We start from the raw sequence: 14,927 nt of genomic DNA on the forward strand, positions 1-14,927 counted from the left end.
AACAAGCAGCCCACTGCATTCTCATTTCTATTTTGTCAGCAAGTGTTAATTTAATACCTATTTATTGAGAGAGAACCTACCATGCTGGGGCATCTGCTAGACTCTGGAAATATGAAGGGAACCATAAAAATGAGTACAACTTGATCCTTGGCCTCAAGTGATGACAATCATTGTCAAAGTTGACATGTAGACAAATAATTATGATATATCCAAACTGGTGGCCTGTATAAAATATATACCAAATACCTTTACACCAACATGTGCAGAACCTGTCCCTTTCCCTTTCCCTGTACATTCTTATGACAGACCTTTATAGGTGGAGTAGTCCACTTCCACATATTAGTAAAGTTGTACCTGTTCATATTCATGATCTTGATTCCTGCTGTATGAACAAATCACCACCACAGAATCACAAGTACATCCTGAGAACTTGTACACAAACATTTGTCTTTCACCTCTCCCAAATTCATGAATGTAAAACTAGGAATCAGGGATTCTCAGAGCCTTAGAAGTTCTTTTTTATAAATAAATAAATAAATAAATAAATAAATAAATAAATAAATTTTTAAATTTACATCCAAGTTGGTTAGCATATAGTGCAACAATGATTTCAGGAGTAGATTCCTTAATGCCCCTTACCCATTTAGCCATTCCCCCTCCCACAACCCCTCCAACAGCCCTCTGTTTGTTCTCTATATTTAGGAGTCTCTTATGTTTTGTCTACCTCTCTGTTTTTATATTATTTTTGCTTCCCTTCCCTTATGTTCATCTATTTTGTATCTTAAATTCCTCATATGAGTGAAGACATATGATATTTGTCCTTTTCTGACTAATTTCACTTAACATAATACCCTCTAGTTCCATCCATGTAGTTGCAAATGGCAAGATTTCATTCTTTTTTGATTGCCAAGAAATACTCCATTGTGTGTGTGTGTGTGTGTGTGTGTGTGTGTGTGTGTGTGTATACCACATCTTCTTTATCCATTCACCTGTCGATGGACATTTAGGCTTTTTCCATACATGCCTATTGTCAATAGCACTGCTATAAACATTGGGATGCATGTGCCCCTTCAAAACAGCACACCTGTATCCCTTGGATAAATACCTAGTAGTGCAATTGCTGGGTCATTGGGTAGTCCTATTTTTAATTTTTTGAAGAACCTCCATACTGTTTTCCAGAGTGAGCCTTAGAGGTTCTTATCCAGAACCTTCAGTTACAGATGAGGGCACTCAGCTCAGAGTGAGTAAGTGACTTGTCTGAAGACACACAGATAAAGTCTTTTTAATTGAAGGTTTCCTGTTGCTGTGAATAAATACCTGTTCTCTAGTTTGCAGCCCATGAAGGGACATGGGTGATTCTGGGTCTTGAAAAATGCTCCTCCTCTTGGTTGAGAAAGAGTCTAGTTCTGTACTGCTAACTCCAAGTTAGAATTAAATCTGGATGAGTCAAGAGGAGAACCAGATCTGACCAGAAGGAGGCAGAGCAGACACGAAGCCTTCTCTGATTGGTGGAGACACATCAGGGGAAAGAAAGAGAACTTCCTCCACACTGAAGCTGCTGCTCAACTGCATTCAAGAATCAGGAAATGTCTAAATTGGAAGCGACCTTAGAGCCACTTTGTTTAATCCTCTTGCTTTATAGGTTTCCACACATGTGGAAAACTAGAGGTGGTAGCAGGACTGGGACTGGAACCCAAGTTTTCTGAAGACCATCCAATGTTCTTTGCACTGTATGACAGATAGAACCTGTGGAATTTTCCTGGCACCACATGTGGAGCCTGGGATCTAGGCAACAACCTAACCACTGCAGCAGCAATGAGAGGAGGGTGGGAGTTGCACCAATGCCTGGCAGTTCAGAAAGTTCCCTCTAGGAGTCAGCCCTTAGCTGACTCAGGGGCCCCAGTGTGAGGGAAGTCCCAGAGTTTATGGCTCTGTTCCTCACTCTGGCCTGGCTTCTGCAGGTCCTGCATGACCACATTGCCTACCGCTATGAGGTTTTGGAGATGATCGGGAAAGGGTCCTTTGGACAGGTGGCCAAGTGCTTGGATCACAAAAATAATGAGTTGGTGGCCTTGAAAATCATCAGGAACAAGAAGAGGTGTGGCTTGGCAGATGGTATAGACCATGGTGGGCGGGGGTGGGGGGGGTTGCCTGCATGACTCTGGCCCCTTCATAATGCCAACCCTTCCTGACTCTGCCTTTTCTTCTGATCTTCCTCATCTTTTTCCTCTTTCTCTCTCTACCTATCTGATTCCACGATGGGGCAAAGAGGGGGCAAGAGTGTGGAGCTTTTAGTGCTTTCTGCCCCTCTGGACAGTCTTGCTGGGGAGATGGGGAGAGGCTCGGGAAAGGGGCTTACTGCTGCAGCATGACATAACACTGTGTCCTCTGTCCCCATTGTCTGCCCTCCCTGCCACTCCATGACCCCTTCAGATTTCACCACCAGGCACTGGTGGAGCTGAAGATCCTGGAGGCTCTCAGAAGGAAGGACAAAGACAACACCTACAATGTGGTGCACATGAAAGACTTTTTCTATTTTCGCAATCATCTCTGCATCACCTTTGAACTCTTGGGGTCAGCTGCTTTTCCTCTTTAATTCATTTTCTTTTGAAAAGTTGCTTAAATTGGCAGAAGAAAAACTTTGAGGTCAGAACACTAGATTTTTCTGGGTGTGAATATTTAACGACTAGAGTGGACACAATGGCCACTCAGTTATCTAGAAAGCCAAGGAGCAAAGAGCTGGACCTAAAGCTACCCATCTCACCCTATCCCTCAGTCATGCCTGTCAACTGCCAGCATACCCTGGCTGTGCTGCACAAGCTCTGGGTGACAAACTGGGTGACATAACCAATAAGTTCCCTGCCCTCAAGACTGAAACTTAGATATGTTGAAAGGGACTGTCCTTGTCCATGTCTCCACTCACTGGCTTTATAATCCTGTGGTGCAGTGGTTGGAAACCAAGGGGACAGGCAGCTAGCTGCTCAGCATAGGGAAAGAACTATGATTTTGAGAAAATAAGGATATGAGCAGATATTTTGGGGCAGAGAACAGAACCTGACTGAAATAGACTGGCATCACCTTGCTGAATATTGGAACTGGAAGGGTGTGCTAATTGGAAGGGCATGCTAGTTTGATTACTTTTCTCTCTGAGAAGACCGTATTTCACAATCTGAACAAAACCAGAAACCCAGAGTGCATTTAGCAAAGGGGGATAATTGGGGTAGGCTCTCAGAGGCCCAGTGTTATGGGATTCACTGAGCTGGTAGCCTGGGGCCCCCAGGACACCATTGCTGTCAGTGAAATTCTGGGAACCAGCTAAATTTGAGTCAGAAGGAAGGATGGCACCCTTCTCACCATCTCTGATGAGTGCGGAATGTGCTCTGCTTTCCAGTAGGCAGAGATGAGTTATCTTCCATGCATCAAAATGGACAAGCCAGGCTGCCTAGAAAGGCACAGTACACAGTTAGATGCCATTGTTCTTAAAAGAGCCCTGAGAGGTCGGGAGGGGCAGGTGTGCAGAGGGAGAATCCAAAGACCAAAGGGGCTGGGAGTTTCCCAGGGTCACACAGCCAGTCAGGATGAGGCTGGAGCTTCACATCTTATCTGTACCCCTCAAGAATGAACAGCTTCCTAAATACTGCCAGTGTTAGAGAAGGCTTAGGAATGGAAGATTGGAAACTAGGAAGAAGTTGATGCAGAGTTGTTTCTGGATCATGCCCTTTCTTTCCCACCTCTCCCCAAATCACTGAGGTTTGCAGAGTCACAAACTAGCAGCCCGTGGATACGCTTTTCTTGTTAAAATGCTTTGCATTTGTTTCCAACATTTGTAAGTCAGCATATTTCATATAATAGAGCAGACTTCCATATAGTAGTCCAGGCTTCTGCCTGTCTAAAAACTTTAGGGTAATCTAGCAACAGTAAACCCTGTCAGATGGGACCAAGCAGCCAGGCTCACTTTAGATAGGGTCGGGCTTCTCCATTTTGCCTCAGCCCCCATCTGCCCACTCTCTTTTTCCCTTACTTGTCAGGAACCTGATGTCTTTAGATAGCCTTGTCAATTTGGGGCAGGAGTGGCCACTTTGTTGGGTGTTGGGCTTTCTAGATTCCTTCCAACGGCCTAAGAAGCTATGAATATTTCAGAAGTTTGGTCCAACCTTTTAACACCCACATGTGTAACAAAGTGGTTTAATGACCTTGCCACATAAGAAACAAGGGGACATCAGAGAGGCCAGCACAGTTGGGCTTCACATTGGATCCACCATGAATCAAAGGGAAAATTGAGGTTATACGACACAAAAGTCTTGCCTCCTGGTCTAAGACTTGCCTACTACCAGAGGGAAATCAAGTGATATGGGATGGTTTGCAGGTTCAAAGTAAGTATTCTACCTTTTGCACTGATACATACACATCACTCTCTCTCTTTTCCAGAATCAACTTGTATGAGCTGATGAAGAATAATAGCTTTCAAGGCTTCAGTCTGTCAATAGTTCGGCGCTTCACCCTCTCTGTTTTGAAGTGTTTGCAAATGCTTTATGTAGAGAAAATCATTCACTGTGATCTCAAGCCTGTGAGTACAAGCTCTGTCCTGTCGAGGGAGCTGTTTCCCACCCTCAGAAACTTCCCTGTTCGATTCTCCAGTGGAAACTGGGAAGCTGTTTGGCCAAGGTTTCAGGGTGGAAGCCAAGCAGTTATGTTTATACATTATGTAAACCAAGAATGATGCAGTAAAGATTAAGGGACAGGTATCAAGGCAATGCAGAGAGATGTGGCATCACCGAGACAGGAAGGAACAGGAAGGTCTGAGGGCTTTCCTATGAAAGGCTTAAGGGTATACAGAGACGTTTTATGCAGAGAGATGGAGCACTGCTGTACTAAATCCTGACTCTGTCCCTTCTACTCTGAAGTGGTCTTAAGGGTACAGCAAATCTCTGACCACTTCCTCCATTCCAAAAGGATGTGCCCTTCTCACAGGTCCTGCTGGTATTCTGTACTTAGCTCTACTATTGCACTGGTTGCTATGTAGGAATGGTTTCTTTATCTTCCACTGACTGCAAGCTCCCCCAAGGTCAGGGACCATGTCTTCTCACCATTTTATTCCCAGGCTCTGACATGGTACCTGACAATAATAATGGTAGGCAACAAATTAATGCTTGTTAGAAGAATTAATGATTGCAAACTGGAGGAGTACAGGTAGCTAGGGGAAAGGTATAAGAGTGTGAAAATGTGGGGTCAGGAACTGGTTCCAGAAACAGTATGACCCTCACAAATATTTAAATATCCCTTAACTTTTCCTCATTCCCTTCTCCTCACCCACCCCCAAAACAGTTAAAAATTTTTGGGTTTTTAATTTTAATTCCAGTATAGTTAACATACAGTGGTATATTAGTTTCAAATATACAATGTATTGATTCAACAATTCTATATATTACTCAGTGCTTATCATGATAATTGTGCTCTTTAATCCCCATCCCCTATTTCACCCATCCCCCTCCACCTCCTCTCTGGTAACCTTCAGTATGTTCTCTATAGTTAACAGCCTGTTTCTTGGTCTCTCTCTCTCTCTCTCTCTCCTTTCCCTTTGCTCATTGGTTTTGTTTTGTAAATTCCACATATGAGTGAAATCATATGATATATGTCTTTCTCTAACTGACTTATTTCACTTAGCATTATACTTTCTAGTTCCATCTATGTTGTTGCAAATGGCAAGATTTCATTCCTTTTTATAGCTGAATAATATTGTATTGCTTATATATACACCACATCTTCTTTATCCACTCAGCTTCCATAATTTGACTGTTGTAAATGATGCTGCTATAAACATAGGGGTGCATGTATCCCTTTGAATTAGTGTTTTTGTATTTTGGGGGTAAATACACAGTAGTGCAATTAGTGGATCATAAAGCAGTTCTATCTTTAACTCTTTGGAGAAACTCATCAGGTAAATGTGAGATATTTTTAAAATTAAATATTGACAAGATAGGGTTGTTCTTTCAGGGTTTACTGGTGGAGTCTCACCGGATAGTGATACATTGATTTATTCTCCATATTTAAGCTTTGCAAGATCCATGGTCTTTGGGCTTAGGGTACTGACTCTTACTAAGGAAATTGACATGACATAATAGGTTTACTTGAGAAATAGTAACCTAGAATATATGTGCCCAGTAGAAAAGTACACATGCAACCAGGAGAGTGCTTGATGAGTGTGGATCAAGAATCAGGGAGTTAATTCTTATGTACTCAAAGGTTAGTTTCAATGACCTGTGATGCATCCATCCCTTCTATAGAGCTGTTTCTGTCAATATGGTAGGAAGGCCTGCCCCATTTAGTTAAGGAGACTTTCCATTGGGATGCAGACACACTGGAAATGTCTGCTTCTTAAACACTTGCTGATTGAATTCTTCAAGTTATATAGATATTGTCTAGAACAGATATTATGGACTAAGTTTGTACTTTCTTAATTTGTGGTGCCAGAGGCTTTAGACCAAGCCTGCTATGCCATATCAATAAAGTTAAGGAACTCAGTAAGCAAGCAATTAATCTGATATTCATAATCGTCAATCCATCTGATATTGAGATCCATGAAGCCATGACTGGGACTTTAATCTTCTAGCCTTTAGGTAGTACACCCTCATGTTCTAAGAGTCCATAAGCTCTGCTTGCTTAACCATGACTCTCCTGGGATGTTGGTTTCACATTGCCCCCAAAGTTAGCAAAAGAATCACAACTTGAATTAAATTATTGCCCTTTTTTTTTGTCCATTACTGACATATCAGTATGTTGGTGGAGCACTTAATGGAAACATTAAATTTTCAGTGATATTTCTAAGACCTTATGCAAGCAAGGGATAGAACCAGGTGCCAAGAAGAGAAAAATAAACCACAGTGTTCAGGAATTACACATTCTATATGCAGAAAGAGACAAAATCTATGCAAAAGAAATACTTAAAAGCAGCAAATACTGAGTCCAAACAAGAGGTGCAGACCACAAATTGAATAGGAAGTCAGAGGAATGGGGAGAACATGGTGCTTGGAGAAGGCATGGGAGGAGGCCCACTTGGAGGTGGTCACATTTTGAACTGGGTCCCAGAAGATGGCAGGCATTCAGGTAAACAGAGTGTGTAGAGCAACGTTTTTAAAACCTAACTACGTCTTTCTTCTTCTCTCTAGGAGAATATAGTGTTATACCAAAAGGGCCAAGTCTCTGTTAAGGTCATTGACTTTGGATCAAGTTGCTATGAACACCAGAAAGGTAAGCCCATTCTGGCCCCTTTGTCTGAATTTTTCTAATGTGAGTTCTTTCCCTTACTGAAACAGTACTTCCCACGCGAGGTCACCTGGGTTCTAGTCTGGGCTCAGTCACAACAATTGCAAGAATGATTTTGGACAAGGTGCTTCACTTCTCTAAGTTTCCTGATCTACAAAATGAGAAGATTGGACTCAAATACCGTAAGGGTCCTTTGCAGCACTCAGATTCTGTGAATCTGGAATTATCCTAGTGCCTTGGGTCCCCAAACTAACCAGATGTATATCTGAATCACTTGAGGCCTCTAAAAAATTACAGCTCCAAGGGCCTCACCCCAGATGCACCGAACCTAAATTTCTGGGGGAACACCCAGGGGTCTGCATTTTAGAGTACACAGCCATTCTGAGATTTGGGATTCACTGCCCTAGGCTCTGTAGACTATATTTTTTCCAGGTTAGAATCCAGAAAGCATCCCTGGAGCACATTTGCATAAACTTCACTGAACTTGATTTAAGTGTCTCTTCTTTTGACTTTTATCAAATTTGATGGCAAGAACATGTACCATTTAACAAACACTTAGAGTATCTTCTATGTGTCTGTTACTGTTCTGGGCACAGGAACAACAAAATAAACCCAACATGTTCTGTGCTCTGCTTGCTTACAGTTCAGCGGAAGAAACAAAGATACAGGTAATATGACAGGTGCAGTGATTGCAAATATGTACAGACTGGGTTAAGGGCCCACCAAAGGGGGACTTTGGGACCAGCTTTCATGGTGGCAGGAGATATCAGAGGACCTTCTTCATCAGAGGCTGAAAAAAACCCCTGAAAGATGGCTGTTTCCAAATATTTTGCAGCACTACTTTTGAAGACACATGTTCTTTACAATTTATGTATGGAACCCCAAAGAAATTCCAGCTAGAAAACAATATGCCTCCCACAAAGCACTCATTTGCTTACTCTTCTCAGCTACAAAAGCATGCAACCTCTTGTCTTGGCTGCCAGGATGCTCCAAATGGAATTTATAATGATCCTATCCTTTATTTCAGATAGTCATTTCCCTTTTACATATTTTCTGACTTCCTTTTATCTTTATTTTAGCCAATATAGACTCAAACATCCCGAGCTCAAATCCCAGCTCTGCCACTTACAGCTTACTGACTCTAATTATTTCTTGAATCTTTGTATGCCTCATTTTTCTCATTTTTAGATGGGGACAATAATAGTACCTGCTTCATAGGGTTGTTGTAAGGACTGAAAGGGTTCTCTGTACAAAGCACTTGGAATAGTGCCTGGCACATGTTAAGGATTATATAACTGTTCATTAAATCAATTTTTAAAGAACTATGCTGTGCGTATATGTACTTTGATTGCAAAGTACATCAAATCCATTTTGGAAGCAGGCAGAGTATAAAAGTCATTTTTATTATGTATTTATTTTGTTTATTTATTTTTTAATGGCTATTTACTTATTTTTGAGAGAGAGAGAGAGAGAGAGAGAGAGAGAGAGAGCACAAATGGAGGGGCACAGAGAAAGGGAGACAGAGAATCCCAAGCAGGCTCTGCACTGTCAGCACAGAGCCTGATGTGGGGCTCAAACCCACGAACTATGAGATCATGACCTGAGCTGAAACCAAGAGTTGGATGCTTAACCAACTGAGCCACCCAGGCACCCCTATCTTTATTGTATTTTAAATCACAAAATTATTACCTGTTTTCTCTAACCAATGCAAACAACAGAGAAGTGACCGCAGAATCCCTGTCCCACCCCTATAACAGCATGTGGAAATCACTATAACGTCCCATTTCTCCTACCACTGTAAAATCTAGGCTCCCCACAGTACTGTCTTCTTCTGCTGGCTTCATTTGTTCAGATTTTGTTGGGGTCTTCCTTCTATACTTTATGCAATGAACATAATATATTCAATACATATTAGAAGAGTCTGCATTTTGTATTTCTTTTTCCATTTTAATATGCCTCTTCCCTTGGCAAATCACAATACTTTCAGAAAGTTTCTACCCCAGGGCCACCTGGGTGGCTCAGTCGATTGGGTGTCCAACTTCAGCTCAGGTCATGATCTCACAGTTCATGGGTTTGAGCCCCACGTCAGGCTCTGTGCTGGCAACTCAGAGCCTGGAGCCTGCTTCGGATTCTGTGTCTCCCTCTCTCTCTCTCTCCCCTCCTCCGCTCATGCTCTGTCTGTCTCCATCTCAAAAATAAATAAACATTTTTTAAAAATAAAAAAAAGAAAATTTATACCCCAAATTCACATGATAGTTGAAAATTTAGCTTTATATTAATTTTAAGTTTATTTATTTATTTTGAGAGATGAGATTAAATATGCAGTGTGACTCAGATGTGCTGGTTGGCTGTACTTCCATCTCCCTGCCAAGCTGAGAGAGTGAAAAGTGGTAGGGAGTGTTAGGTATCCTGGGCCCTCACATGAGAAGGTGCCCTGGAGGAGCGTGTTTTGGAGAGGAGGATTTTACATGATGGCTCTCTTTCTTTCCTCACAGTATATACCTATATCCAAAGCCGGTTCTACAGATCCCCAGAAGTGATTCTAGGCCATCCCTACAACATGGCCATTGATATGTGGAGCCTGGGCTGCATCATGGCTGAGTTGTACACGGGCTACCCTCTGTTTCCTGGGGAGAATGAAGTAGAGCAGCTAGCCTGCATCATGGAGGTGAGGAGGAGGACTGAGGTCCCACAGGGTGGTCAGCTTACACTCTGAAACATGGGGCTGCATCAGACTCGCTGTAGGGCAGTGGCCTGAATACTTACTATTGCTGTTGGATGTTCCCTAAAATATTTTTGGAATTACGTGCCCCTCTGTACATTTTTGAGTTGACACCTAGCATTTTTATCATAAATTTAAATAGTTGCAGAGGATGAAATTTCCAGCATATTGTGAATAGCGACATTTTATTTATTTATTTATTTACCATTAACAATTTTTTTTTAATTCCAGTATAATTACCATACAGCGCTATATTAGTTTCAGGTATACAATGTAGTGATTCAACATATTACTCAGTGTTCACCATGATAAGTGTATTCTTAATCCCCTTCACCTATTTCATCCATTCCCCTTCCCACCTCCCCTCTGGTAGCCATCAATTTATCCTCTATAGTTAAGAGTTTGTTTTTGTTTTTTGTTTTTGTTTTGTCTCTACTTTCTTTGTTAATTTGTTTTGATTTTTAAATTCCAAAAATAAGTGAAATCATATGGTATTTGTCTTTCTCTGATTTATTTCACTTAGCATTATACTCTCTAGCTCCATCTATGTTGTTGCAAATGTCAAGATTTCATTCTTTTTATGGCTGAATAATATTCCGTTACACACACACACACACACACACACACACACACACATATGTATATATCTCACATCTTTATCCATTCATCTATTGATGGACACTTGGGCTGCTTCCATAATTTGGCTGTTGTAAATAATGCTGCAATAATCATCAAAGGGGTGCATGTATCCCTTTGAATTAGTATCTTTGTATTCTTTGGGTAAGTACCCAGTAGTGGAAATACTGGATCTGTGGTAATTCTAATTGTTAATGTTTTGGGGAATCTTCAAACTGTTTTCCACAGTGGCTCCACCAGCTTCCATTCCCACCAATAGGCCATGGTGGTTCCTTTTTCTCAACATCCTTGTCCACACCTATTGTTCCTTGAGTTTTTGATTTTAGCTATTCTAACAGGTATGGGTGATATCTCATTGTGGTTTTGATTTGCATTTCCTTGATGATAAGTGATGTTGAGCATCTTTTCATGTGTCTGTTGGCCACCTATAGGTCTTCTTTGTTGAAATGTTTGTTCATGTCTTCTGCCCATTTTTAATTGGATTATTTGGTTTTTGGGTGTTGAGTTGTAAAAATTTTTTATATATTTTTGGATACTAACTCTTTATCAGATATGTCATTTGCAAATATCTTTTCCCATTCAGTACATTATCTTTTAGTTGTTGTAGTTCCAATATTTTATTTTTGCTTTTGTTTTCCTTGCCTCAGGAGACATATCTAGAAAAATGTTGCTATAGCTGATGTCAGAGAAATTATTGCCTGTGCTCTCTTCTAGGATTTTTATGGTTATAGGTCTCCCATTTAGGTCTTTTATCCATTTTGAGTTTATTTTTGTGTATGGTGTAAGAAAGTGGTCCAGTCTCATTCTTTTGTATGTTGCTGTCCAGTTTTCCCGATTCCATTTGTTGAAATGACTTTTTCTCATTACATATTCTTTCCTACTTTCTCAAAGACTAATTGATCATATAGTTATGGATTTACCTCTGGGCTTTCTATTTGGTTCTATTGATCCATGTGTCTGTGTTTGTGCCTGTACCATACTGTTTTGATTACTACAGTTTTGTAGTATATCTTGAAATCTGGGATTGTGATACCTCCAGGTTCATTCTGCTTTTTCAAGATTGCTTTGGCTCTTCAGGGTCTTCTGTGAGTTCCATACAAATTTTAGGATTATTTGTTCTAATTCTGTGAAAAATGCTGTTGATGTTTTGATAGGAATTACATTCTGTACATTGCTTTGGGTAGTATGGACATTTTAACAATATTTAGTCTCCCAATCCATGAACATGGAATATCTTTTTTGTGTCATCTTCAGTTTCTTTCATCAATGTTTTATAGTTTTTAGAGTACAGGCCTTTCACCTCCTTGGTTAAGTTTATTCCTAGGTATTTTATTATTTTTGGTGCAATTGTAATTGCAACTGTTTTATTAATTTCTCTTTCAGCTAGAATAGTGACATTTTAAAATTAAACTGTTATACCAGCCTTTCAAATATGCTCGGAAGAATCTAAAAACCAAAGATGACACCTATCCAAATCTATATATTGTTCAGTCATTAGTCATTCATTATCCTAACTTTCTGGGAAGAATATCTTCCAATAAGAAGGCTTTACTAAGGCTCATTGTATATTATTTATCGTATATTTTTCTTAAAGTCTTCTTGTTATGGAAGATAAAACAGGAGAAAATAACCCTAAAAAATGGAAATTTCACATTTTACTATTATATCAGTAAACAAAGATATTTTGACTGTGAACAAAGATCTATCTAATTTCCCTGTTTGTTTTTTCTGTCTCTGTTCTCTCTCTCTTGCTCTCTCTCTTGCTCTCTCCATGTATATATTTATGTTACTCTATTTAATTATCTGTCTGTCCACCCATCAATCCAAAAATTCTATTTTCTAGATTGCCTCAAAGTTATAGGTACTCAGAGGGATACACACACACCCTTGAGAATTAGTAAACATAGTTTCATTTCATGATTGAAAATAATAAGTATTAAAATAATTTAGGTAATTGGGGCACCTGGATGGCTCAGTCAGTTAAGTGTTCGACTCTTGATTTCAGCTCAAGTCATGATCTCATAGTTTGTGAGTTCGAGCCCTACATTGGTGTCTGTGCTGACAGTGTGGAGCCTGCTTGGGACTCTCTCTCTCTCCCTCTGTCTCTGCCCCTCCCCTGGTCGTTCTCTCTCTCTCTTTCAAAATAAATAAACATTAAAAAATAATTTAGGTAATAATAACTATAAATGATATCTATGGTAGAATGAACGCTGGCCTGGGAATCAGTAAACCTGGAGTCTAGTCCTGGATCTTTCTCTTGGGCAAGTTACTTCCCCCTTCTGGACCTCTGTAAAATGAGACAATCAGAGTACTTGGCTTCTAAGGTTGATGATGGATGATTTAATGAAGATCCCTGAACCAATCTCCCTATAGGCTTCAGTGGGTAAAGGTGAACAAGTACATTTACACTTTTCTTTTCAAGAAGATATTTTGTCAAATAGTAGACTGATGCCCATCTGGTGATTTCCACCTCCTTTTCTCCTCCTCCCTTCCCAGGGAGGTCATTTCTTAATTCAAGGGTGGCTAGCATGTACACTGGTTTATTTATTCTGACAATGAGATCTGGCTGCCATCTAGAGTGGCCTACCTCTAGTTGGTGCTAATGCTTATTTAGAATAACATGGCTAATATTGATCCTCAGGATACTGAAACAGCCCTAAATTAGGAGTCAGAAGACCCATGCTCTGGGCCTTTTTGCCACTGACTTGAGGTTATCACTTAATATCCTCGGGTCCTTGTCTGTAGAAGCAAAGTTTGGCCAAAGTCCCACCAGCTCTAATGTGTGAGTCCACAAGAGTGAACCCACCGCATTGTATTTGTTGAAGGTGCTGGGCCTGCCGCCAACCCACTTCATTCAGACAGCCTCCAGGAGACAGACATTTTTTGGTAAGTCCCCAGGTCTAAATCTCTTTCTCCCATTGTGATGATGAGCTTTTACAGACCTTGAAGATATCTTCCATACTCTAAACCCCATTTAGTTCTCTTCCCATGGCTCCATCCCAAAGGGCAAGCTGTGATTGGGAGTTTCTGTTAGAAAAGTAAAAAGATGCTGAGAAGTGGTACCAGAAAGCATGATGGAGATAGGATGGGGCAGTCACATTGCAAAGGAGATCTTGGCATAAAAATAGCCAGGTTCCTGTTCAGAAAATCTATCAGCAGATCTTGAAAACTTGAAATATTATAATTATGTCATCTCCTGTAAATTCTCCTTATGTCTGCAAGCAGTTTCCCCTTTCACACTATGTACTGTTCAGGGAAATCAAAGAGCAGAAGCTTCTTTTCCAGAAGAGTGGGAAATTTCTTTGTTATATAAATAATGGAGCATTTCTTTCCTGCTGAAATTCTCTTAAATCCCCATATCTTTACTATGGCAGGATCATTGAGACTTGGCTATGAAATGGGTAAATAAAGGTTGTCAGAACAGTTTGGCTGTGGGTATGTTGTGGCTTGCCAGTTATGTGGAGGACATCTGCCTAATTGTTGGAATTAAGCCTCATCAATGGCCCCATGCTGTTTCCAGGCTCTGGATTTTCTGACCTTCTGCCTTTCTATTTGATTGGTGCTGTACAATGTGGACAGGTAGATCAATGATCTACCTCAGGTCCAACTGAGGCAGGGTTTCCAGGGCACTATGCACCACAAAGATGAACTCAATCCCATATCTAAAATCCTTTTACAGAATCACAAGAACCTAAGGGATTCTTATGGAAAAAAAAAAAAAAAGAAAACCATAGTGAAATGGAAGTTCAGCCACATGGAGCAAAGCCAGATGTGAGGGAAAAGGGACTCCACAATTAGGGGCTCTGCGCCATCTGGAATGACATTTCTGACCAGCCATTCTTGTCAGGTCAATTTACAGGCTTATATTGGCTGTGGAATCTCCATCACTCTTAGCCATCTCACATCTTATTTCCACCCAAGAGGGCCCCTCAAAAATTTGGGGGGGAATCCTCTACTTTCTTTAACTTGCCCCATCAACAAAAGAGTTAAAGATACCCTAATGGGGGATCCTTCTGGACTAAAATGTTTTAGTCATGTTAGTGATGAGTCAGTATACACTGGTTCAATCATGTGGGGGGTTAAAATGTAGTCTCCATCTGCACAATTTGGTAAAAAACCACTGCCACAGCTACAGGCTCCCTGGCCCCTTTTCCAGGACTCATTGGACTCTATGATCCAGAAACTAAAATTTTAAGGCCTGGCAAGCAGACCTCATGATCTTGTTTCAGTGCCAAAGATGTCATCCTTTCTGATTGGTCAGTCCCATGCCATTCCAATGGTTAAATCTTTGAGATTTCACCTTGTA

General features: G+C 40.7%; 1 protein-coding gene across 5 annotated transcripts in view; it reads left to right on the plus strand.

Moving 5' to 3' along the window:
- Positions 1 to 14,927, plus strand: part of DYRK4 (dual specificity tyrosine phosphorylation regulated kinase 4) — a 52,354-nt gene that overhangs the window by 28,257 nt on the left and 9,170 nt on the right. For 4 of the 5 annotated variants that reach the window (XM_042991614.1, XM_042991616.1, XM_042991617.1 and 1 more), the window contains 6 exons: positions 1,962 to 2,098; positions 2,401 to 2,574; positions 4,429 to 4,567; positions 7,167 to 7,248; positions 9,759 to 9,931; positions 13,447 to 13,507. In XM_042991614.1, coding sequence (XP_042847548.1) covers positions 1,962 to 2,098; positions 2,401 to 2,574; positions 4,429 to 4,567; positions 7,167 to 7,248; positions 9,759 to 9,931; positions 13,447 to 13,507 — 766 coding nt within the window. The remainder of the gene's footprint in view (positions 1 to 1,961; positions 2,099 to 2,400; positions 2,575 to 4,428; positions 4,568 to 7,166; positions 7,249 to 9,758; positions 9,932 to 13,446; positions 13,508 to 14,927) is intronic. The other variant, XM_042991615.1, reaches the window with a different exon arrangement.

This window comes from Panthera tigris, chromosome B4, assembly GCF_018350195.1.
Source record: "Panthera tigris isolate Pti1 chromosome B4, P.tigris_Pti1_mat1.1, whole genome shotgun sequence".
Taxonomy (NCBI): domain Eukaryota; kingdom Metazoa; phylum Chordata; class Mammalia; order Carnivora; family Felidae; genus Panthera; species Panthera tigris.